The 24,625-nt window shown below is 42.6% G+C and overlaps 1 protein-coding gene across 6 annotated transcripts in view; it reads right to left on the bottom strand.

Moving 5' to 3' along the window:
• chrdl2 (chordin-like 2) overlaps positions 1-24,625 on the bottom strand; it is a 64,717-nt gene that overhangs the window by 34,164 nt on the left and 5,928 nt on the right. For 5 of the 6 annotated variants that reach the window (XM_072505717.1, XM_072505719.1, XM_072505718.1 and 2 more), the window contains exons 5-7: positions 13,574-13,716; positions 6,315-6,408; positions 5,104-5,171 (exon numbers count right to left, since the gene is read on the bottom strand). In XM_072505717.1, the coding sequence (XP_072361818.1) occupies positions 5,104-5,171; positions 6,315-6,408; positions 13,574-13,716 (305 nt within the window). The remainder of the gene's footprint in view (positions 1-5,103; positions 5,172-6,314; positions 6,409-13,573; positions 13,717-24,625) is intronic. The other variant, XM_072505722.1, reaches the window with a different exon arrangement.

The raw sequence follows: 24,625 nt of genomic DNA, 5'->3' as shown, positions 1-24,625 counted from the left end.
TTCCACACACCCACCACTCTCTGTGTAAAGAACCTACCTCTGATATCCCCCCTATACCTTCCTCCAATCACCTTAAAATTATGTCCCCTCGTGACAGCCATTTCCACCCTGGGGAAAAGTCTCTGGCTAGCCACTCTATCCATGCCTCTCTTCACCTTGTACATCTCTATCAAGTCACCTCTCTGCGTTCTTCATTCCAGTGAGAAAAACCCTAGCTCCCTCAACCTTTCTTCATAAGACATGCCCTCCAGTCCAGGCAGCATCCTGGTAAATCTCCTCTGCACCCTCTCCAAAGCATCCACATCCTTCCTATAATGAGGCGACCAGAACTGGACACAATATTCCAAGTGTGGTCTAACTAGGGTTTTATAAAGCTGCAGCAAAACCTCGCGGCTCTTAAACTCAATCTCCCTGTTAATGAAAGCCAACACATCATACGCCTTCTTAACAACCCTATCAATCTGGGTGGCAACTTTGAGGGACTTATGTACGTGGACCCCAAGATCCCTCTGTTCCTCCACACTTCCAAGGATCCTGCCTTTAACCTGAATTCAGCATTCAAATTCGACCTTCCAAAATGAATCACTTTACATTTATCAAGGTTGAGCTCCCTCTGCCACTTCTCAGCCCAGCTCTGCATACTGTCAATGTTCTGTTGTAATCTGCAACCCTCAACACTATCTACAACTCCACCAACCTTCGTGTCATCGGCAAACTTACTATCCCACCGTTCCACTTCCTCATCCAAGTCATTTATAAAAACCACAAAGAGCAGAGGTCTCAGAACAGATCCCTGCGGGACGCCCCTGGTCACCGACCTCCAGGCAGAATACTTTCCATCCACTACCACTCGCTGTCTTCTTTCGGCCAGCCAACTCTATCCAGACAGCCACATTTCCCTGTATCCCATGCCCCCTAACTTTATGAATGAACCTACCATGGGGAACCTTATCAAATGCCTTACTGAAACCCATATACACCACATCCACAGCCCGACCTTCATAAATATGTCTCGTCACATCCTCAAAGAATTCAATGAGGCGTGTGAGGCATGACCTGCCCCTCACAAAGCCAAGCTGACTATCTTTAATCAAACTATGTTTTTTGAAATAATCATAAATCCTATCTCTCAGAATCCTTTCCAATATTTTGCTCACCACAGCCGTAAGACTGATGGGTCTGTAATTCCCAGGGATTTCCCTATACCCTTTCTTGAATAGGGGAACAACATTCGCCTCCCTCCAATCATCCGGTACTACTCCAGTGGAGAGTGAGGACCCAAAGATCATCGCCAACGGCGCAGCAATCTCGTCCCTCGCTTCCCGTAGTAACCTTGCGTATATCCCGTCAGGCCATGGGGACTTATCTATCCTGATGCTTTTCAAAATTTCCAGCGTATCCTCCTTCTTAATATCAACCTGTTTGAGTCCATTAACCTGGTTCACACTGTTCTCATGGGCAACAAGGTCCCTCTCTCTAGTGAATACTGAAGCAAAGTATTCATTTAGGGCCTCCCCCATCTCTTCAGACTCTAGGCTCAAGTTCCCTCCACTATCCCTGATCAGCCCTACTTACACTCTGATCATCCTCTTATTTCTCACATAAGTGTAGAACGCCTTGGGGTTTACCCTAATCCTTCCCACCAGGGCTTTTTCATGCCCCCTTCAAGCTCTCCTCAGTCCATTTTTGAGTTCCTTCCTGGCTACCTTGTAACACTCTAGAGCCGAGTCAGATCCTTGCTTCCTCAACCATACGTAAGCTTCCTTCTTCCTCTTGACTAGACTCTCCACTTCTCTTGTCATCCAAGGCTCCTTCACCTTACCATTCCTTCCTCGTCTCAGTGGGACAAAACAATTCAGCACTCACAGCAAGTGCTCTTTAAACAATGCCCACATTACTGTTGTGCATTTCCCCAAGAACAATTGTTCCCACTTTATGCTCCTCAGCTCCTGTCTAATAGCAGTATAATTTCCTCTCCCCCAATTAAATACCTTCCCATACTGTGTTTTCTTATCCCTCTCCATGACTATGGTAAAGTTTAAGGAGTTGTGGTCACTGTCACCGAAATGCTCTCCCACCGATACATCTGACACCTGGCCTGGTTCGTTGCCTCTCTCCATATTGAGTCAGGAATCCTTCCTGTACACACCTGACAAAATCTGCTCCATTCAAACCATTTGCACTAAGGAGGTTCCAGTCAATATTAGGGAAGTTGAAGTCACCCATGACAACAACTCTGTTACTTCTGCACTTTTCCAAGATCTGCTGCTCAATCTGTTCCTCCATCTCTCTGCTGCTATTGGGGATCTATAGAAAACTCCCAATAAAGCGACTGCTCCTTTCTTGTTTCTGACTTCCAATTATACTGACTCAGTAGACAAACTCTCCTCAACTACCTCCTTTTCTGCAGCTGTGGTGCACTCCCTAATTAACAGTGCCAATCCCCCTCCTCTTTTACCTCCCTCCCTATTCTTCTGAAAACATCTAAACCCAGGAACATTTAACAACCACTCCTGCCCCTGTGAAATCCATGTCTCCGTAATGGCCACAACATCGTAGTTCCAAGTACTGATCCATGCTCTAAGTTCATCTCCCTTATTCCTCACACTCCTTGCATTGAAACAGACACACTTTAACCCATTCCACTGAATGCAACTTTGTCCTATCAACTGTTTATCCTTCGTCACAGACTTGCTGCATACTATTTCTGCCTGTTCAACAGCTACCCTACCCTCTGATCCATAGCTCTGGTTCCCATCCCCCTGCCAAACTAGTTTCAACCCTCCCAAAGAGCTCTAGCAAACCTCCCACCCAGGATATTGGTACCCCTCAGTTTAGGTGCAATCCGTCCTTTATGTACAGGTCCCACCTTCCCCAGAAGATATCCCAATGATCCACATATCTGAAGCTTTCCCTCTTGCACCAGCCCTGTAGCCACGTGTTCAGCTGCACGCCCTCTCTGTTCCTTGCCTCACTTGCACATGGCACCGGTAGCAATCCTGTGATCACTACTCGGCTTGTCCTGCTCTTTAGCTTCCAACCTAACTCCCTAAAATCACTTTTTAGATCCTCATCCCTTTTCTTAGCTATGTCGTTGGTGCCTGTGTGCACCACGATTCTGGTTGCTCCCCCTACCCCTTAAGAATCCTGTAGACTTGATCCGAGACATCCCTGGCCCTGGCACCTGGGAGGCAACATACCTTCCGGGAGTATCGCTCGCGACCACAGAAACTCCTATCTATTCCCCTAACCATTGAGTCTCCTATCACTATTGCTTTTCTATTGTCCCCCATTCCCTACTGAGCCACAGAGCCAGACTCAGTGCCAGAGACCTGGCCACTAGGGCCTTCCCTCGGTAGCATCCAAAACGGTACACTTGTTTTGAAGGGGAACGGCCACGAGGGATCCCTGCCCGTTCCTTTAATATGGGAGCTGAGAATAAATTTTGACAGGTTCTTGGAGAATGAAATATCCACTTAAGAAGCAGAGTAAAGTGTAAGCATCAAGAGGGATATTTGGTCATTTTTAAAGGTTAAATGGGTGACTGTTCTTAGTTCAGAGTTTAGATTGTCTACAAAAATAGTGTTTGGCCAATGTTCGTTTTGTTAGTTTGTTGTAGTAAAATGTTTTAAAACTTGAAATCCTGATATGTTTCTTCCAGTCAGTCACTGGAAATTCAAATATCTTTTCGAAAGTTATCATTTTCGATGGGGATCGTAACAACATTGGTTGGTCCATCATGAATGCTGCAAGTATCAGTAGAATATCTACATTGTTCTAGCAGTGAATGACAGCTATCATAACCCTACTTGCCTTTTTGGAAAATTTCTTTTTTATTTCTCCTCTTTTAAAGCCACCGATTAGATAGATTTCACAGATGTTGGCGGGATTCTCCATCCTGCAAACCCCATTTTCTGGCGTGGTGCACCCCTACCGGAAGCAGGATCCTCTGCCCCGGCAGCTGGCCAATGAGGTTTCCCATTGTGGCCACCCCCACGCCGTCGGGAAATCCGCAGGCGTGAGTGCGTTGCCAGCGAAGTGGAAGATCCCGCCATTAGAGAATCCCACCCGTTATCTTTTCTCTAGTACATTTCCCCAAACTGTTTCTAGACAATATGCCAATAGCCAATTTGACCACTTCTGTGCTCATCACATCCATGCACATGTCCCGCTGAGTCAGTGGATGATTAGACACCAGGCTGATTTGTTTTTCCTTTCCCTATCCTAGAGGTACTAAAGGCATTTTTAGCACCTGCCAATTAGAGGATCCAAAGTTGCATTCTTTGTCAATTAATTTTTATTAATTCTAAAATTTAGGTTCCAGCTACCCACGTGTGGCCTTGGTTTATTGACAAAATGCTTTTTTTTATGTATCAAAAGAGTTGTCATTTTTCCCTGACCAAATTTGCAACATTGTCTTCTGAGTTCCCCAGGGTGAAGGAGTGTCAGAGGATCAGAGAATACAAACAGTGTGAAGAGATTATTGAAATAGGACGGAGCACGACCACTAAATGAGTCTGATGAAATGGTCACACCCAAAGACTAATGCCTGCCGCTGAAACACTGAGAACTGGCATGAGTGGGCCAGTTTCCATGATTGCTGATATGGTATAAACGCAAGAAACCACCATTTTAATCATTTTGAACGATGACTGAACACATTATCAATATTTGGGGAAAAACATCTAGTGGATTAAACAATTAAACTACCTCATATCATCAACTAATCCAGAGGGTTTGTCAATGAGACAATCCAGCATGAATAAAATGGGCCATATGGTCGCTATCTGTGCTGAAAATCCTTCTGTGCTCCACGAGACAGCAAAGTTCGATAAAACAAGTCTGTCAATAGCAAATTTGTCACAAGGCGCAGGTTTCATGCAAAGCAAATATGTGTAACCTACTGACTGACATGATTCTTAAAGATCAGTGACTTGGAAGATGAAACTGTGGCATAAGTAAATAGAAAAGTTGTTTCCATCTACGTCTTGCATGTATTTTTTTACGGCTTTGTATGAAATGGTGCTTGTTAATTTGACTGCAAATTGTTTTGAAACATCATCTCCAATTTCATCTAAGGAAAGGTGTGCTGTATGTACATACCGCTTCCCTGTTGGATGCTGGACGGAATATCTCTGCCTCTGATGTGTCCCATGAAGAGTCTCCTTCTCCTGTCAACAATATACATATCTTCAGAAGTAAGAAACATACTCTTTGAGCAAACCGCCAGTTAAGATATTCCTCTGGGAAATGCACTGCCTCACAGGTGGGTAACATTGATAGGGTAAAAGCTGAGATGTTTCCCTTTGTGGAGGAATCTAGAACTAGCAGGCACAGTTTCAAAATAAGGGGGTCTCCCATTTAAGATGGAGAAATGGAGGAATGTTTTCCTCGCGGAGGGTCATTCGTGTTTGGAATTCTCTTCCCAGTGGGGCTGGGTCATTGAATTCAAGGTTGAGTTCGACATATTTTTGATTGAAAAGGCGATCAAGGGTTATGGTGGGCGGGCAGGAGAATGGAGCTAAGGTCACAATCAGGTCAGCCACTATCTTATTGAATGGCAGAGCTGGCTTGATGGCCTAAATAGCTTACCCCTGCTCCTATTTCATAAATGTGCCTACAAACATACAAATTAGGAGAAGTAGGCAATTGGCCCACTTGAGCCTGCTCCGCCATTCAATAAGATGATGGCTGGTCAGATTGTGGCCTAAACACATTCTGCCTAGCTCCAAAACCCTTTTGGCTCCCTTGTTAGTCAAGAATCTATGTACCTCTGCCTTATAAATATTCATTGATCCTGGCTTCATCGCTGTCTAGGAAGGAGAGTTCTGAAGATTTTTATGTTCTTATTATGGTGTTTCGATTAGTATCGCTGCACTGCCTGTTCATCAAATGTATTTTCTTTACTTCATAATGCTTTGTGACACCAATGGCCCTTTAAATTTCAGCCAGAGGTAAGGTCTTAGGTCAGTTTCTGGTGGACATGCAACACAAAATTTCTGTGATTTGCAACTAATTCAGACTAATTAGTGATCTCAATCAAGGAACTTACATGTGCAATAGGGGTTGCTTACCCAAGGATTTACATTGTCTGAGGATTTACTTTGAGCACTGTTCTGGCAAAGTAGAGGGAATGTTATTCAGCATCTGGTACATGTCATACCTGACCTGATGTTACTTGACACTGACTCAAAATGTCAAAAGTTGGACAAATGGTGCATACCATAATGAGTGCAAAATGGACCAAACGTTTCGATAAAATGGATCTATATATTATGTCGATATCAGTAGAAACGTGAAGATGCAGAAATTACCTCTGCAAACTTGGCAACAGGAGTCAGGAACTGTCATTGGTAATGCACAGGTCAGCTTTGGGCATGTCCTCAAGCCACAGTACACATTTCCTTCCTTCACATGAAAGAAGAGAAGAGACCATTACCATTTCATTGCCACAGGAACATTCCTGCATTCTTATAAAACATATTTCGAACACAAGAGACTTTATAACACTGACTCACTGCCATTCATACGAGTGAACATCGTCACATTTACTGCTTCACTAGAACTCAGCCAGTCAGATTTCATTATTTAAATGGAATTGGTTTTGTTACATCTGCCATGGCACTGAATCAGGATTTCCCCAGAAAATTAAACAGAATCACAGCACACGATCCACATGACACAAAAGAAAAAGTTATTTGAATAACTGGGCCTAATTATCAAATGTACAAAGTTGCAAAACCTGATTCTCAAAACACCAATAAAAACCCCTGTAAACCTGAATTTTTCTTCTTCCTTTACTATGCAACAGTGGCCCTGTGCAATAAGCCACCATTGGTGGTGATTGGGTTTGAAGGGACACATGACATCTTTCAGAGCTGGCAAATACTTTGATTAAATTTACAGTACAAAATCATTCAATGAGACAATTATTGTGAAATAATATTGGAATCCAATGTAGGTTTTTTTCCCCCTCAAAATAATGGATTCCTTTGGTTTGTCTATACAAAATTCAAGTGGCTGGATTCTCTCTTAGCCGATGTCGAAGTTGGACAAGGTGATTGGGCAGAGAATTGGTTCCGACGTCGAAATCGTGAAAGGCGCAATTTGACGCCAAATCGCAATGCTCCAGCACCTCGACAACAACGTCAATGTGTTCCGGAATGCACGTACAGTAGACACCGTTTGCATATCATTAGCGGGCCCGACCCGGTATTCTCCGGGGCTTTCATGATTCTCCGCCTCCGGTGGGCCGAGGTCCCGACGGTGCCATTCACTTGTGCTTTTAAAAATCGTGAAACCGGCATTGTGGCTGCTGAGAGAGAGGGCATACGGAAGGTGTCCAACATAGCCATAGTTTGCTGACAGTTGTGCCGCTGGCTGGGGGGCTTCTGCCAGGGATGGGGGAGTAGTGGGGGGTGGCCAGGTGGTGGGCTGTGGGTCGGTATGGACGGGCAGGGAACACCATTGCCACAGCTGACAAGGCAGCCATGCAGTTGCGCACACCGTTAACTGCCCACATTGAACTTAGGGCCAGGGGTTGTATGGGTATCCCCCCCAGGGTGCCCTGTGTCCCCAGCCAACCCATCAGCTGTATGGGCATGCTCCAACGCAACCAGTGTCATCTGGATGAGTGTGTGTGGGGATTATAATGTGTATATGCGGCTGCAGCTTGTAAGCCTCCTGAGTGTCAATCACAGACCCGGCGAATCCCGCACCATTTCTAGCCCCTCAACGGTAGCAGAATCGGTCCAGGTCCAGCACTGGTTTTTCTGTCGTAAAAGTCCATGGACTGTGCGTTGGCGTCAACACTTAGTTTCAGAGGTGGAAAATGCTGCCCAAGATGTCTGTTATATTAGAGAATACATCCCTGCTGGTAAAGTGTCACATGATGTATAGTGATGTCAGCAGGGTGTTTGCACAGGCTTTCAGTTGTCCATCGTACATTGTACGGGCAACACCTCTCAATGTAAGATGGAGAACTTAATAAAGTGTGAGCACTTCCATACCTTTTCTCCATACAAAGAAGCATAACAAAAGAGAAAACTGGCAACAAGGATGGGATCAGCTACTAGCTTCACAAAGTGAAATCACCAATACTTCTCAAGAAGTTCTACCTTTGGAAGATATTGCCAGTGATACTTTGGAACAGGGACCAAACACAGAGACAAGTTCAGATTCTGTTTCTGAGGACTCTCCAATGCTTATAGTGACAGACACTAGAATAACATCCCAGGAAGTATCACCGACTGAAGAGGATGAGGACACTTCCAAGGTCTCAAGTAGCCAAGTTCCAGAATGCTGAATTCAACCTAAATGGAATAATGTTCATCTAGGAGACTGTTTTATTGAATTGTACATATGTGCAGAAAGATAATGCATAAGTGGATTTGTATAAATGTTAAATTGTTGTCATTGTACTAATGAAGGAAAGGGGGAGGAGTGTTATGTATCAGAGAATACATCCCTGCTGGGAAAGTGTCATATGATGTGTAGTAATGTCAGCAGAGTGTTTACACAGACTTGGCAGTTCTCCATTTTAGCTTCTATGAGCAACACCTCTTAATAAAAACCGCTCAGCTTGTTTGAAAGAATCCAGAGTGTGGACACCTCTATTCCTTTTCCCTTTGCGGCAACAAATAAATATAACAATGCCAAACTTATTGGGGAGAGAGGTAGGCACCTAATCACATAATCTGATGGGGATGTTTAAACCAACCGGTATTCTAGCATCAGTACTCCGCAATGGGGATTAATTTGAAACATTGGTCAGCTGAATCTTTTATTTTATATTATGCAGAAGTAAAATATACTGAATATTTAGCGGTGATTTAAAAAAAAATTGCAATCCTATGTTTAACACACTATGCAATGTGTTGGCTAGTGCACCGACTTTCTAATACTTCACCATGGAAATTAATGTTTGCAAACAGATTACTTGGCTCTTATTCTCATATTATGTATTAAAGTATTTGGTTTTGTATTTTGTGAGTTGTACTTTGTCATATTAAATACTCAACATAGTGATTTATAAACTGTTAAGGAGTTATATATCTATAAATGGCAATCTATCACCATTGTTTGTCAGCACTTGAATTTTAAAGTAATTGCAAAGTATTTCAACACAAGAACAGGCCATTCGGCCAACAGATTCATGCTGGAGTTTATGCTCCAACGAGCCTCCTCTAAGCTCTCAGTTTAATTGTAGAACAAAATTCTTAGCAAGGTTTGTGCCATTCCTTTTAGTTAATTCCTTTTGAAACATTATAAATTACAAAAAGTAAAACTATTGATGGACTCATGCATAAAGGGTAACACCTTTAGGAGTAAACCATACAAACCCAGAAGGTCTTAGATTTGATTCTGTTCTCTGTTAACTTAGCTGATCTCTGCTCTAGAACAGCCAAAGTCCTATAATTGGTCTTAATATTCCTGGAACTATGGATTAGAAAATAAAACAGCTCTGGCTCCTTTTCATGATCATGTTACAGTGATCCTGGACCTTGGAGGGGGCAAATATTTCTGAAAATTGTTTACTGACATTGGCATGTTACTGAGCAGACAAAAAAATGAGATAAATTGAAACTATTTAAAAAACATTTTTTTAAACATTATTGTTTTAACATTAACTGTTTTTATTAACCTAAAGATGTGTAATTGGTGAGTTATTTTGCATTTCTAGCCCTATTAAAGTCTCATGAATGTGTGTGTTGGTTAGCTGCCGGGGAAATTAAAATAACCAGGGACTAACAAATTAGGTCTCCTGATAAACTGGAGCTAATTCAGCTGTTGATTTACTCAGGCGGAGAATCCTTTTCTACGTGAATGTTGCTGCAACTGTTATATTCATTGTCATTGTTTCTATTGGTAGAAGGTTGTTTGGGAGTGTAGATCCCCTTGTGTGAAGCTAAATACTTTGGGTCTTCAAGTTAAAACAAGTGCAGAGTAACTAACCAAATGGTTTAAAATACGATTTTCAATGCAGTCTGCATGTGCAGACCATGCACAACACTTCAAAACTTGAACTATAGTGATTCTCTGCTTCTAAATTCAATGGAAGTTGATCTTGGGCATAACAGGAAATATTTTGGTTCTATTACCCTATGTCCATAAATCATTCAAACAAACAAAGAACAAAGAAATGTACAGCACAGGAACAGGCCCTTCGGCCCTCCAAGCCCGTGCCGACCATGCTGCCCGACTAAACTACAATCTTCTACACTTCCTGGGTCCGTATCCCTCTATTCCCATCCTATTCATGTATTTGTCAAGATGCCCCTTAAATGTCACTATCGTCCCTGCTTCCACCACCTCCTCCGGTAGCGAATTCCAGGCACCCACTACCCTCTGCGTAAAAAACTTGCCTCGTACATCTACTCTAAACCTTGCCCCTCTCACCTTAAACCTATGCCCCCTAGTAATTGACCCCTCTACCCTGGGGAAAAGCCTCTGACTATCCACTCTGTCTATGCCCCTCATAATTTTGTATACCTCTATCAGGTCTCCCCTCAACCTCCTTCGTTCCAGTGAGAACAAACCGAGTTTATTCAACCGCTCAAAATCTGTAAATTGAGCTGTCCAAATTTGTTGCTTAGTCAATTTTTCCACAATTGTCCACTTTCTGGAGTTTGACAAATATCCTTGGTCCTTTCTTTGTTAGTTAAGCAGCCATTAAAACACTTAAGAAGCACAAAAGATTATTGCCAACAGGTCCTGATTGGTCAGGTTACTGCTGGCTGGCCTAAACAAAACCTATAGAATTAACTCACCCACCAAACAAAAACTGAAGGAACCAGCAATTGTATTCCCTCCTGTTTAAAATAAACAAAGTATCATCAATTAGATCACCAACTTCCAAGAGTGGAAAAATGATCCAAAAGAAGGTAGGGTAAGAGTTGTCATGAGGCTCCCTATCGCACATCAATGTTTGCCCTGGTGATGAGGTTCAGAGAAAACCTCAAAGCCTAAACCTGTATCCAGTAAGAGTCAGTGGTTTCAAGAAAAGATGAAGGGAGGGACTGAGCGACAAAAAAAAGTTCCATGTGGCTGGAGAATGTTATGTGGAATCCACCTTTTAAAAATTTTTGCAGTCTAGGCCAGCATTTACTGCCCACCTATAACTGCTCTCAAATTCAGAGGGCATTTGAGAGTCCACTACATTGCTGTGGATCTGGAGTCACATGTTGGGCCAGAGCAGGTGAGGACAGCAGATTCCCTTCCCTAAAGGACGGACGTTAGTGGACCAGATGGGCTTTTATGACAATCAGCAATGGTTTCATGGTCATCATGGGCGGCACAGTAGCACAGTGGTTAGCACTGTTGCTTCACAATGCCAGGGACCCGGGTTTGATTCCCGGCTTGGGTTACTACTTGTGCGGAGTCTGCATGTTCTCCCAATGTCTGCATGGGTTTCCTCCGGCTGCTCCAGTTTCCTCCCACAAGTCCCGAAAGGCATGCTTGTTAGCTGAATTGGACATTCTGAATTCTACCTGTACCCGAACAGGCGCCGAAGTGTGGCGCCTAGGGGCTTTTCACAGTAACATTGCAGTGTTAATGTAAGCCTACTTGTGACACTAATAAAGATTATTATTGACTTCAAATTTCACCATCTGCCATGGTGGGATTTGGATGGAGGTCCCCAGATCTTGTTTTGAGTCTCTAGATTACTAGTCCAGTGACAATGTCACTATGCCACTACCTCCCACTTTTGCAGGTACATTACATAGGGTTTCAGATATGTCGATTTACATTTGGAAGCATGCAAAATTCTACATCTCTCTGGATAACTGTCAGCCAGAATGACAACCCTTTATTCTGTTGATTGCTATTTCCTTGAACAATATTGCGCTCACTGGTCACAAAACCATCGAGACCACGCCCTTTCACTTGCCTGAATGGTCATCGTTTGCCTTGGACGTCAATATGTATGTTGCAATTAAATCTTCCAAATGTTGAAAGAGCACTGCTTTTGTACAGTAACTGGACTTCAGAGTTGTATTTTTAAGCAGTATTTGACCTCAGGTTGAAGGAGAGGTGGAATCTGCTTCAGAGGACATTCTCGGTGGTGTATGAAAACAGGGCTTGGCGCCAATTTGAACATGACTACGTTCAAAAGACTGGAACGTAGTCATGTCGAAATTGGCGCCAAGTCCTGTTTTCATCCACCACTGAGAATGTCCTCTGAAGCAGATTCCACCTCTCCTTTTGTCTTGTTTTCCTTAAGAATAAACGTTTTTAAAACATCTTTGCCGAAAACCTTTTTTGTTTTAAATTGTGCTGTATAATGTAGCTGACAGGTTACATTACCACTCATTGTCACTCATCGTGTTCGATTTATTTTTAACCAAGGTTCTTCTAGACTGCCGTTGCTCGTCCGGGTGTAAACACGAGTTAATTTATGCCCTTTTTTTCACGCACAAGTAAATATAGAGAAAACTCTGTGCGGGGTCCGCCCAAATAGCTTGGCTGACATGAAATGTTTCTATTAATTTGGCGCCATCAATTTGGCATTCCCGACGCCCCAGCAAGTGAAAAACAATCTCGCAAATAAATTTCCACAAGCCAACGTCTGTTTTGGCACCTCGTTGCGGGAGTAGTACTGGGACTCGAATATTCAACATGTAAACGTTATTGCTCAGGCTGGGAGTGTAACATGTCCATTCAGCAGTTTCTATTAGGTTTTTATTCGATTAGAACAAAAAGGGCATTTGGGCTCCCACATCTTTATTTAAAACCAAATGAAGCTACAGAAGTATAACTTCTCAATGCTCATATGCCTGTTTTCCATTGTAATTTCGGCGAACAAGGCCAGGTACTATTTAAAAGAGCAACAGTCAAATTATTTTATGATGTAGTGACTTGAGATACAAACAAAACCTCAAACTAGCACGGTCCTGTGAACTGAGTAAAGGTAAATCATCATTCTGACTGGTGATGTCCGTTTTATGTAGCATTCTTAAGATACAGGACAGCAACTTGTCAAGGCTTCTCCACAAGCACTTGACAAATCGCGACATCTACCATCTGGAAGGACAAGGGCAAGGGAACATCACCAAGTTACCCTCCAAGTCGCTACCACCATCCCGACTTGGAAATATTCATTCACCTTGGCTCTGCCCAAACCCTAAAACTGCCTCCCTAACTGCACTGTTGGTGTACCTGCCACCTTCTCAAGGGCAATGAAAACTGACCTAGCCCGCAACGCCCACATCCCATGAACAAATATTTTGTTTAAAAAAACACACCACCTGCAGGTTTCCCTTCAAGTCACTCACCATACTGACTTGGAACTATGTTGCTGATCCTTCACTATCCCTGAAACAAAATCCTTTGACAACACTGAGCATACCCACACTAACCTGGACTGCAGAGCTCACCACCGCCTCCATAAACGCAATTCGGCCCATCCCGTGAATGATTTATAAAAGGCCCGGTGTACAAAAATAAGTTTCCTGACGAATTGAGGCTACGTTAAAATGTTGGTAAACAAAGATGTGGCGGGAATTCTCCAGTCCAGATGTAAGGTTTGTCTTGAATACATTCTGTGGCGATACTTGGCAGAATGGATACCTACTGAGCAACTGCACTGTGCACATTGGTTTGGATGTCGGGACAGGAATAGCCCCTCGGCCACGAACATCTCTCCATGCTGATAGCTGGTGCCGTTATATTCACACGATTTCCCGATGATTTTAGCAGCTGCCGGAATATGATGTTCTGTGTTGGAGAGAGGAAGAAATAACAATTAAAAATGCCAAACACATCCACGGCAAACCACTTGGAATCGAATCAAGGCGCAGCAATGCTTGCTCTGCATAGTCCAATGTGTTCAGATACGTCTTTACCCAACATACACCTGCTCATTTGCATCAATAGGGTCTGTGCTTGATAAGAATGAAAGAATGTGCGTTGATATAGCGCCTTTCCGCTCTTTAGCCCTCCCCAAGCGATTTGCAGCCAATGCATTACATTTGAAATGTAGTCACTGTTGCAATATTGTACCTACTCCATGATAAGTACACTGCAAGCTATGTTTTACTTACGAATCTCTAAATGCAATGTCTAGATACTTGGCATACCGCTCCCCAACATAACTAGATTTGAGTATTCACCTCCTACTGTGTTGATCAATTATTATATTTTGGACTGGGGTAAACCTCGGAATCGATGTTGAATATGTTGCTGCTATTTGGAAGCAGAAAACGTTAGGTACACAAATCCTAAGAGGTCGTCCCGCGTGGGGGGGGGGGGGGGGGGGAGGGCGCGGGAGAGAGCTTGGGAGAATTGTTGCAGTAGAGGTCCCATTGCAATGCTTGGACGTGTTTATTGTCTACCCCGCGCCTGGCGTTTGCGCCGTTAAACCAGAGAGCAGGGATGTTTTCTAAAATACCGATTCCTGGAGGGACTGAGCCTCAATGTGTTTCCAATCAAGCGAGTTATGAGAATCCAACCCGATTGATGTTTGACGGACAGCCAGCTGGAATCGGTGCCAAATGTACACCCAGGGACTCCCAACATACGGCTCTCGACGGCAATTGAATGGAGAGCTAAGGAGTTCTACATTTAAACACATCCATACTCCCCCTTCTCCCCCCCCCCCAACAAAAAGGGGTGTCCTTTAAAACCAATACTTATTTCACTTAATTAGCTTTGTGGTGGTTTTACAAGCTTTGCAGCAGAATTTAAACGGGTTTAAGTAAATGACATGTGTTTAGTCTGAATGCAATCCGTTTCTTTCATGTGTTACACAAATGATTCACAGAAGAATATAGCGCATTTTGAGAGGCCGTTCGGCCTGTCTTGCCTGTACTCTGATAAAACTACCATTCCCCTTTCTTTTAAATATGATCATTGGAGCAGCACAGTGGTTAGCACTGTTGCTTCACAGCTCCAGAGTCCTAGGTTCGATTCCCAGTTTGGGTCACTGTCAGTGTGGAGTCTGCATGGGTTTCCTCTGGGTACTCCGATTTCCTCACATAAGCCCCGAAAGATGTGCTGTTAGGTGAATTGGACATTCTTATTTTTCCGTCTGTGCACCCGAACAGACGCTGGAATGTAGCGACTAGGGGCTTTTACACAGTAACTTAATTGCAGTGTTAATGTACGCCTACTTGTGACAATAAAGGTTATTATTATTGCATCTGCTTCTGCTATTGGGACAGTACATTCCGGATCATAACACTACAGTATGGTGAAAAAAAGGTTTCCCCCCCGTCTCTGGTTCTTTCTCCTATTCCCTAGCTTAAATCTGTGTCCTCTGGTTACTGATCCTACCCCTGGAAACAGTTTCACTATCAGATCCATCACAGGGCTTTTGAAAACCTATATCAAAGCTCCTTCTGTGCTCCCAAGGAGAACAGCTCGAGCTTCTCCTCTCTTCCCAAGTAACTGAATCCCTGGTTCCGTTCCAGTAAATCTCCACTTTTAAAGCATGGTGTCCAGAATTGAACTCAAACATGAGATGTAACTGCATTGGCATTGGCATAAATTCCATGGTTTGTCCTCTATGCCACTATTAGTAAATACAAGGGCGGCACAATGACACAAAGGTTAGCACTGCTGCCTCTCGCCATCGCGGACTCAGGTTTGATCCCAGCCCGGGTCACTGTCTGTGTGGAGTTTGCACATTCTCCCTGTGTCTGCATGGGTCTCACCCACAGAACTCAAAGATGTGCAGGGTAGGTGGATTGTCCACGCTAAATTGCCCCTTAATTGGAAATCATTAATAAACCCAAGAATTCCATTTGTATTTTTAAACAGCCTTCGCAGGTTACCTAATTAAACAATTGTGTACATACACAACCAGGTCCTCTATTGCTTCACTCCCTTTACATACGTATGTACGTATTACATATGTACGAAGTAGGAGCAGGAGTAGGCCACTCCGCCCCTCATGCCTGCTCCGCCATTCAATAAAATCTGATTATAACCTCAACCCCAAATTCCTCCCGACCTGATAACCTTTCACCCCCTTGTCAATCAAGAATCTATCTAGCTCTGCCTTAAAAATATTCCAAGTCTCTGCTTCCACTGCTTTTGAGGAAGAGAGTTCCAGTGACTCATGACCCTCTGAGAGAAGAACATTTCTCCTCATCTCTGTCTTAAATGAACAACACTTTATTTTTAAACAGCGACCTCTAATTCTAGATTCTCCCAACAAGAGGAAACATCCTCTGCACATACATCCCGTCAAGACTTGTCAGGATCTTATATGTTTCATCCAAGTCGTCTCTTACTCTTCTAATCTCCAGCGGATGTGAGTTTAGCCTGTCCAGCCTTTCCTCATAAGACAACCTGCCCATTCCTGGTATTATCTAATAAACTTTCTATGAACTGCTTCTAACGCATTTACATCTTTCCTTAAATAAGGAGACCAATACTGTACACAATACTCCAGATGTGGTCCCATCAATGCCCTGCAGAACTCATAGAATCATAGAACCCCTACAGTGTAGAAGGAGGCCATTCGACTCATTGAGTCTGCACCGACCTTCTGAATGAGCACCCTACTAGACATGTCCCCACCCGAGCCCTGTAACCCATTAGCCCCACCTAACCTTTTGGACACTAAAGGGCAATTTATCATGGCCAGTCCACCTCTCATGGCCAGCACGGTAGCATTGTGGATAGCACAATTGCTTCACAGCTCCAGGGTCCCAGGTTCGATTCCGGCTTGAGTCACTGTCTGTGCGGAGTCTGCACATCCTCCCCGTGTGTGCGTGGGTTTCCTTCAGGTGCTCCGGTTTCCTCCCACAGTCCAAAGATGTGCAGGTTAGGTGGATTGGCCATGATAAATTGCCCGTAGTGTCAAAAATTGCCCTTACTGTTGGGTGGGGTTACTGGGGTATGGGGATTGGATGGAAGCGTTGACCTTGGGTAGGGTGCTCTTTCCAAGAGCCGATGCAGACTCGATGGGCCGAATGGCCTCATTCTGCACTGTAAATTCTATGATAATTCTATGATAACCTGTACATCTTTGGACTGAAGTATGATCTACCTACTTTTATAATCAATTTCCCTCACAATAAATGGTAACATTCTATTCACGTTCCTAATTACTTGTTGTACCTGCATACCAGCCTTTTATAATTTATGCACGACGACACCCAAATCGCTCTGCACCTCAGAGCTCTGCAATCTCTCACCATTTGGATAACACGCTTTTTGATTCATCCAGCCAAAATAGACAATTTCACATTTGCCCACATTATACTCCATTTGCCAGATTTCGGCCCACTCACTTAACCTATCTATGTCCGTTTTTACGTCCTCTTCCCAATTTACTTTCCTACCTATCTTTGTGTTGTCATCAAACATAACTTAACAACCATACCGTCAGTCTTTTTGTCCAAGTCATTTATATAACTTTTAAAAGTTGAGGCCCCAGCACTGATCCCTGTGGCACACCACACATTATTTTGTGCCAACCAGAAAGAGATTAATTTATCCCAATTCTATTCCCTGTTAGCTAGCCATGGTTAGCCATGTCAATATGTTACCCCCTACATCATGAACTTTTATTTTACACAATAAACTCTGATGCGGCATCTTATCAAATGCCTTCTCGAAATCCAACCCAGCAACCAATTCACTTTTAGCCGCAGCACATGTGACTCCTTCAAAGAACTCCGATAAGTAAATACGTTTTTAGACCATTTCGTTTATATTTCTTCTCGTCATTCTTCCTACCAAAATGTATCACTTCTCTGCATTTGATTTCATCTGCCATTTGTCTGCTCATTTCACTGTTATGTCCTCCTGAGGTCTGTTATTAACGTTTGCATTTTGTTTAACTAGAGGCAGTATTTTCCAGTCCTGACACTGGCGGGCTTTGTCGTGGGCAGCATGGGAACATTTGGGATTATTGTTTAAAGTCAATGAATGTCCATATTTTCCCGTCTCACCTGCGACAATACTTGATGGTGTCCAGGTCATTAATAAAAAGAGCAGTGTTCCTAATACCAGCCCCTGGGGAATACGACTGTCTACCTCCCTCACTCCTGAAAAACAACTTGCACCACTATTCTCTGCTGTTCCTTAGTCAATTTTGTAAATACATTGGACTCGATGGGCCAAATGGCCTTACTTCTGCTCCTATGTCTTATGGTCTTATTCCACTGCCCCTTTAAATCCATAGGCATTAAATTTGCATAAAGCCAATCTTTAGTAGTTTTAAGTGGTACCTTATCAAATACTTGTTTTGAAATCTATAAACATAACATCAATTACACTGACTACCTTCATCAACTCTTTCTTAATCAAAGAAGTCAGTCAAATCTGTCGAAAATGCCTTGGGAAATCTCTTTTAGTCTCCCAAAGCCTTTAACAACTCTTTCATTCATGTGCCCATAATTTTAAAAATGTCAACTAATATTTTTTGCAAATTACTACTTTAAACTATTACTTTTCACACCAGCGACATTAGTTTTTAATTGCCAGACTTATCACTCTCCTCACTGAAGTTCCTTTGGAACAGAATGTAGATCAATTCTCCCGGGCCTGCAAAGAGTTTGCCCTGACAATCAGCATCAGGGACACCAAAGTTATGGACCAGGATATAGAGACTCTAACTTCCATCAACATCAATGACCCACTCTGGAGTCGCGACAGCTTCTCCTACCTTGGATCAACAATAACCAGCAACCCTGTGCTTTGCTGCTGAAATCAGCACCATGATTAACAAGGCCACTGCTGTCATGTCAAAGTTGAGAGGTGGAGTGTGGACCATCAGCAAACTGTCAGACTTGTTTTCTCAACAGCCTCCTTTACAGCAGCAATGCATGGACAAATTATGCAAGCCAAGAAAAGCAACTGAACAGCTCCCACCTCCACTGCCTCAGACAAATGTTGGGCATGTCCTGGAAGGACAGAATGCCGAAATTGGAAGTACACCAGTGGGTAGTGATCTTCTATCTCTTTTCCAGTATTCGATGGTATGTATTCTACACCCTGTAGCATAACAGCTCCTCGATTCTTCCTTAATTCTAACCAGGTAATAAATATAAAATAAATAAATAATCGCTTATTGTCACAAGTAGGCTTCAATGAAGTTACTGTGAAAAGCCCCTAGTCGCCACATTCCGGCGCCTGTTCGGAGAGGATGGTACAGGAATTGAACCCGTGCTGCTGGTCTTACTCTGCATTACAAGACAGCTGTTTAGCCCACTGTGCTAAACCAACCCCTCATTTGTCAAATGGAGTTCAACTGCGGGAAAAGCCAGCTTTGACAAAGAGTCACCCAGACTCGAAACATTACCTCCCTCTTCTCTCCACAGATGCTGTCAGACATGCTGAGATTGTCCAGTATTTACTGTTTTTGTTGTGGGAAAATGTGAGATTCTGGGCTGGATTCTCCAGTCCCCCAGCTGTGTGTGTCCAAAGATTGGGTGTGGTTACTGGGTTACGGGGATGGGATGGGGGCGTGGGCTTAGATGGGGTGCCCTTTCCAAGGGCCCGTGCGGGATCAATGGGCCGAATGGCCTCCTGCGACACTGTAAATCCATGATAATTCTTTTTGTCTTTTTCAGTCTTCCATACACCTTGTATCTCCATTCAACTGGTTCCTCTTGTGCCAACCCCCCCCTCAACTAAACTATTTTAAACTCTCCTCCATCACACTGGTTAACAACCTTTATGTGACAACCTTGATCCCAGCTCTGTTAATGGGATATCTTTTATGAATTTTCAGCAGACTGAGTCCCAGGAAATGCCACCGTTGCAAATTGCATTCCACCCACATTGTGGGTACTGGGTATTTTTACCACAACAGATCTGTCTTGTAATGCGAGTTGCCCACTTGCAGTTCCCAAGTGGACCTTTTTCTCCCCAAACCCTTCAAAGAGGTAGTTTTATCCTTCAGATAAATATTTTTCCACTCTAAACCCCCTTCACAGGGGAATTCTTCCTTCTTGATTTCTATCCTAGTTGCAGCTCCTACCTGATGATACTGCCTTACTCAATGAATCATGAATTAGGGTGAGGATTCCTAATTCCCTGCAATGACAAGTATTGTCCTTACAGGCCATTGCAGAGTTTACCCCAATTGGACCGGCAATCAGATGATCATTGGGGATTGGAATGAAAGCGAACACCTGATCAAATCCTTCAAGACAGCTAATTTGCCACAACATGGGATGACCATATATATAGATATGCATTCACTGACTATAAATCCTGACTACTTTCAGGATTGTGATGGGAATTGCTTATAAATTATGAGGGGAAATCTAGCCTAAAATTCCAAAACTATGTGCTAGGAAGATTAATTCATGATGTTATCCCATATTGTTTTTATTTAACCTGAATTAAAATTGCTCTTTTCACCTCAGATTAAGAATGAAACTAGGTCAGCCTTTTTCTGCATTCTTGAAAAGTGAGCAACTCTGGCAAGTCAACATTTATTGCCAATCTTTAGTCTCCCTCAGGAGATTAAGAGTCAGGCATTGTGGGGGTAAAATTGGACATTGGGGGGAGACACAAACCAAATGATTTTGCATCAGTCACCGGCTATACATTCTACTCTATATTAATTTCCTTTGACTTCAACAGAACTGAATATTAAGCATGTCATTTAGAAGCCAGCAAAAGCGATTCTGCCTCTTGCACCCTGCTCATGTCCAGCTTTATCCTGATAGTGTGTGACCACCGTCATGTCTAGGCTAAACTAGATAATCTTCCCTGAATTAGTTGGGCATTTATTTATTTTAATGATTAAATTTCATAAGATGCTTTGATTTGATTTAGTGTCGTACCATTAATATAATTGTAATCACACCCAGATTGTTTTCAAGTAATTCCCCTTTTTAGATGGAAGAATATTCTGAAAGTACTTCATTTTTACCTAGGTGTAGCAATCTTACAAAACAAGCTGCACTTGTGGCTTTACAGATCATATGTCTAATTAATAGCTTACTAATCATTGTATTTAATAATGGTTCAGAAGTTTCTACCTTAATTGAACGACACAGAGGTTCTGGGCGCTGTTACGTTTTGCAATCTTCACTCTATGGAAGCCATGAAAGCCTTGACTATCTATATGTAGTGACCCTAAAGTAAATTATGGTGTACAAGCCTACACCACAAATCGTGTCTCAAAATTGATGCTAATTGTCACCATGTGGCTCACAAAAGCCACAAGGATGGTTGGTATGATGGTAATTTACAGTTGTGAGTGTTTCCTGAGGTTACAGCTTGGGTGCACTGCTACTCTATCTTGTGATTTAAATACAGCTTTAATTTCAAAATCAATTCAATAATTAGCAACCTTCTACATCAAAGATAAAGTGTAATCTATTTTCTAACAGCACATCTGAGTAGCTTTTCAAGCTTGGCCAGAATGTGAAATGAATTTGAAACGTTTACAACACTGCAACAAAAGCTTTCAATTGTGTGACCTCCATCTTACCAGCATTTTGTTGTCTCCAAAGAAGCTATAGAGCTTGACTTCATGGTGCCACCTTAAAAGATCTATCGGGTCCTTATATTTCTTCATTTAGAAAGAGGTTATTCATTTAGTTTGTATGTGTAGAGCAGGAGATTTTGTGTCAGCTGAATCCTGCCCAACCCAACAACCCCTTCAATTCCTCTTAAGACATTTCATACTTCATATTTCAAACTGGATCAGAAAGCTTTGGAAGCACCCAGAATTCTTGATCCTGCAAGGTTGCATAAAGACTCTTTCAAAAGTGCTTGAATATAAGATCCTAAATATCAGGGGAAATTCAATCCATCTAGCTTGCACACTCATGTACGTCGTCACATTTAGTATTTATGTTACATATTTTTCTTCTGGTCAGTGTTAATCTCCTCAGTCTGCTGCAATTGCTGGCATGACACTACACAGCTATGAATACTCTAATAGACAAATTGCACTAAAAACTCTTTGTTATAATATATTACTGTGGCTCTATCATAAACTATGATCTCTAATACAAATCACATTCTTCATGTAACATAAGAAGTGTCCAGCACTTCCTAAAAAATTAAATTATTCATAAAGTTGCAGAAGGATCTTGTATAGTTGTGAGATTTGTGATATATAATGGATTAAGTACACCAGTGTTCACAATATTCACATGCTTGTGCACGTTCCAAAAAGTTTTCGGGAGGTTTTCTGCCCATCAAATTGCCCCATAATTCAGAAAAGTATTTGCACTAAACTGACAATCAAAATGTGTCTTTTAGAGAAAAATATGTGCAAACTGCCAAGGCTCTAAATGTTAGATGGATCCCACCTCCATGGCTCAGATCACAGATGGAACTGACCTGTCTGCCTTTTATATGGAGAACTAACCTCTCTCCCCAATGAGGGCGCTAGCAGTTATATTGTTTTGTCTCTTTGATACTCCCCTCTGTGTACTCTGCTGTCGATATCTCTCAAAACCCTTGCCTTTAGAAGCTATCATTGGTATAGCCTCACTGATTTCTGGTGATCAATGTTTCTGATATGGCCATTCGCACATTAATGTATCTAGACTCCTGCTAATCTTGTTACTGGACAAATCGTATCTCATTGTTCTTCTAGATACCTGATAGTGTTGTTACTTGTCTGTTATTTTATTTTCATCTCAAATTCACTGTTAATCTCATTAATTTCCCACATTCCTAACGCAAAAAATGGTGGGTGATCATACACATGAAATGTTAACTCTGCTTGTTAATGAAATGTTAATCTCCGCAAAAGCTGCCGGACCTGCTGAATACTTGCAACATTTTCTGTTTTTATTTCAGATTTCCAGCATCCACAGTATTTTGTTTGTGTATATCTCTCCCAAGTGGAATGAGCAGGGCAGATTCAGAATCCGGAAATATATACTAGAATAATAAATTCAATGTCAAATCAGGCTCAGAGAGTGAAATGTAGGGAGGGAAAGAAAGAATATATTAAGAGAGATAAGAGATACAATTTTAAATTTTTTTATTAATTTAAATGAATTAAAAGCTCAAGGAACTAGATACCACATCAGTGTCAGAGAGTTTGTTTAATTCAGACTTAACACACTGTTAAAAGAATCATAGAATCATACAATCCCTACAGTGCAGAAGGAGGCCATTCAGCCCATTGAGTCTGCATCGACCCTGCGAAAGAGCACCCTACATAAACCCAATCCCCCACCCCTCCCCATAACACCACCTAACCTGTTTGACAACAAGGGGAAATTTAGCATGGACAATCCACCTAACCTGCACGTCTTTGGGCTGGGAGGAAATTGGAGCATGTGGAGGAAACTCATGCAGACACAGGGAGAAAATGCAAACTCCACACAGTCACCGAGGTTGGAATCGAACCCGGGCCTCTGGCGCTGTGAGGCAACAGTGCTAACTACTGTTTCACCATGCCATCCCAAAAGGGTACTCTGATTGGAATAAACAACCGTATCATTTTCTGGTGAGTGAAATCCATATCTATGTCAATGCTGTAACTTCATGTCATTTAATACATGTGAATGGTAAGCCCAGCAGTGAGAGGCTGTTTTCAAACAACTTACAGAGGAGCTTGCATTTCGGACCGCCATCTCTGCATTTTCACCTTTAACTTCCGATATGCACTTGCTAGAAATTGCTGTCCAATTTATATATAAGTAAAAATGAGTACTGTTAGCCTCATCATTAGTTTCACAGAAAAACACCTGACCTAATGTTTTCTGAATTCTGAGGCAATTTTATGTTGCATACCCATCCCTGATAAATGATATTGTCCCCTTCCACAAACATTCAATCCATCCAGCACCGATGCACAGTGGTAGCAGTGTTACCAGCTACAAGATGCACAGCAGGAACTCACCAAGGCTCCTTCGGCAGCACCTTCCAACCCACGACCACTACCATTGAGGACAAGGGCAACAGACACATGGGAACACCACCACCTGGAAGTTCCCCTCCAAGTCATTCATTATTCTGACTTGGAAATATGTCACCATTTCTATACTGTCGCTGGATCAAAATCCTGGCGCTCCCTCCCGAACAGTATAGTGGGTGTATCTTCACCACGTGGACTGAACCATAGAATATAATCCCTACAGTGCAGAAGGAGACAATTCAGCCCATTGTGTCTGCACCTACCCTCTGAAAGAGCACCCAACATAGGCTCACTCCTCCTCCCTGTCCCCGTAACCCCACCTAACCGACACATCTTTGAACTGCAGCAGTTCAAGAAGGCAGCTCACCACCACCTTCTCAAGGGCAATTAGGGATGGGCAACAGCAATGCCCACAGCCCATAAAAATGATTTTTAAAACTGATTGAATGCAGGATCTGTGAAACAACACTCTGAACCAACTTCCACCCCATCTTCTTCCTGATTTAAACCGTTACTATTGAGGGGAAAGGCCAACATCCACCAGTTATAACCATTAAAATCTGTGTCCTTTTCTGTGCATCCATCAACATATGTTACTGTTTGTTTGTGGAATGCTGTGTGCTGACAATCCAGTTTACTGTGACAATGTAATGTGTGTCTCCTGAGAGATTAACTAAAATAATTGTAAAAGGGTCTTTAAATCAGGTCTCACTTCAAACATATTGTTCTAAAAGAATAATGAGCGACTAGTCAGTAATTACTTTCACCCTTTGATATCTGCACTCTTCAACCAATATTCTCTTCTTTCTCCCAATTACTTGCAACTGG

Source organism: Scyliorhinus torazame, chromosome 5, assembly GCF_047496885.1.
Source record: "Scyliorhinus torazame isolate Kashiwa2021f chromosome 5, sScyTor2.1, whole genome shotgun sequence".
Lineage (NCBI taxonomy): Eukaryota > Metazoa > Chordata > Chondrichthyes > Carcharhiniformes > Scyliorhinidae > Scyliorhinus > Scyliorhinus torazame.
The sequence above is the reverse complement of the archived record's forward strand: the minus strand, read 5'-3'. Positions and strand labels throughout refer to the sequence as shown.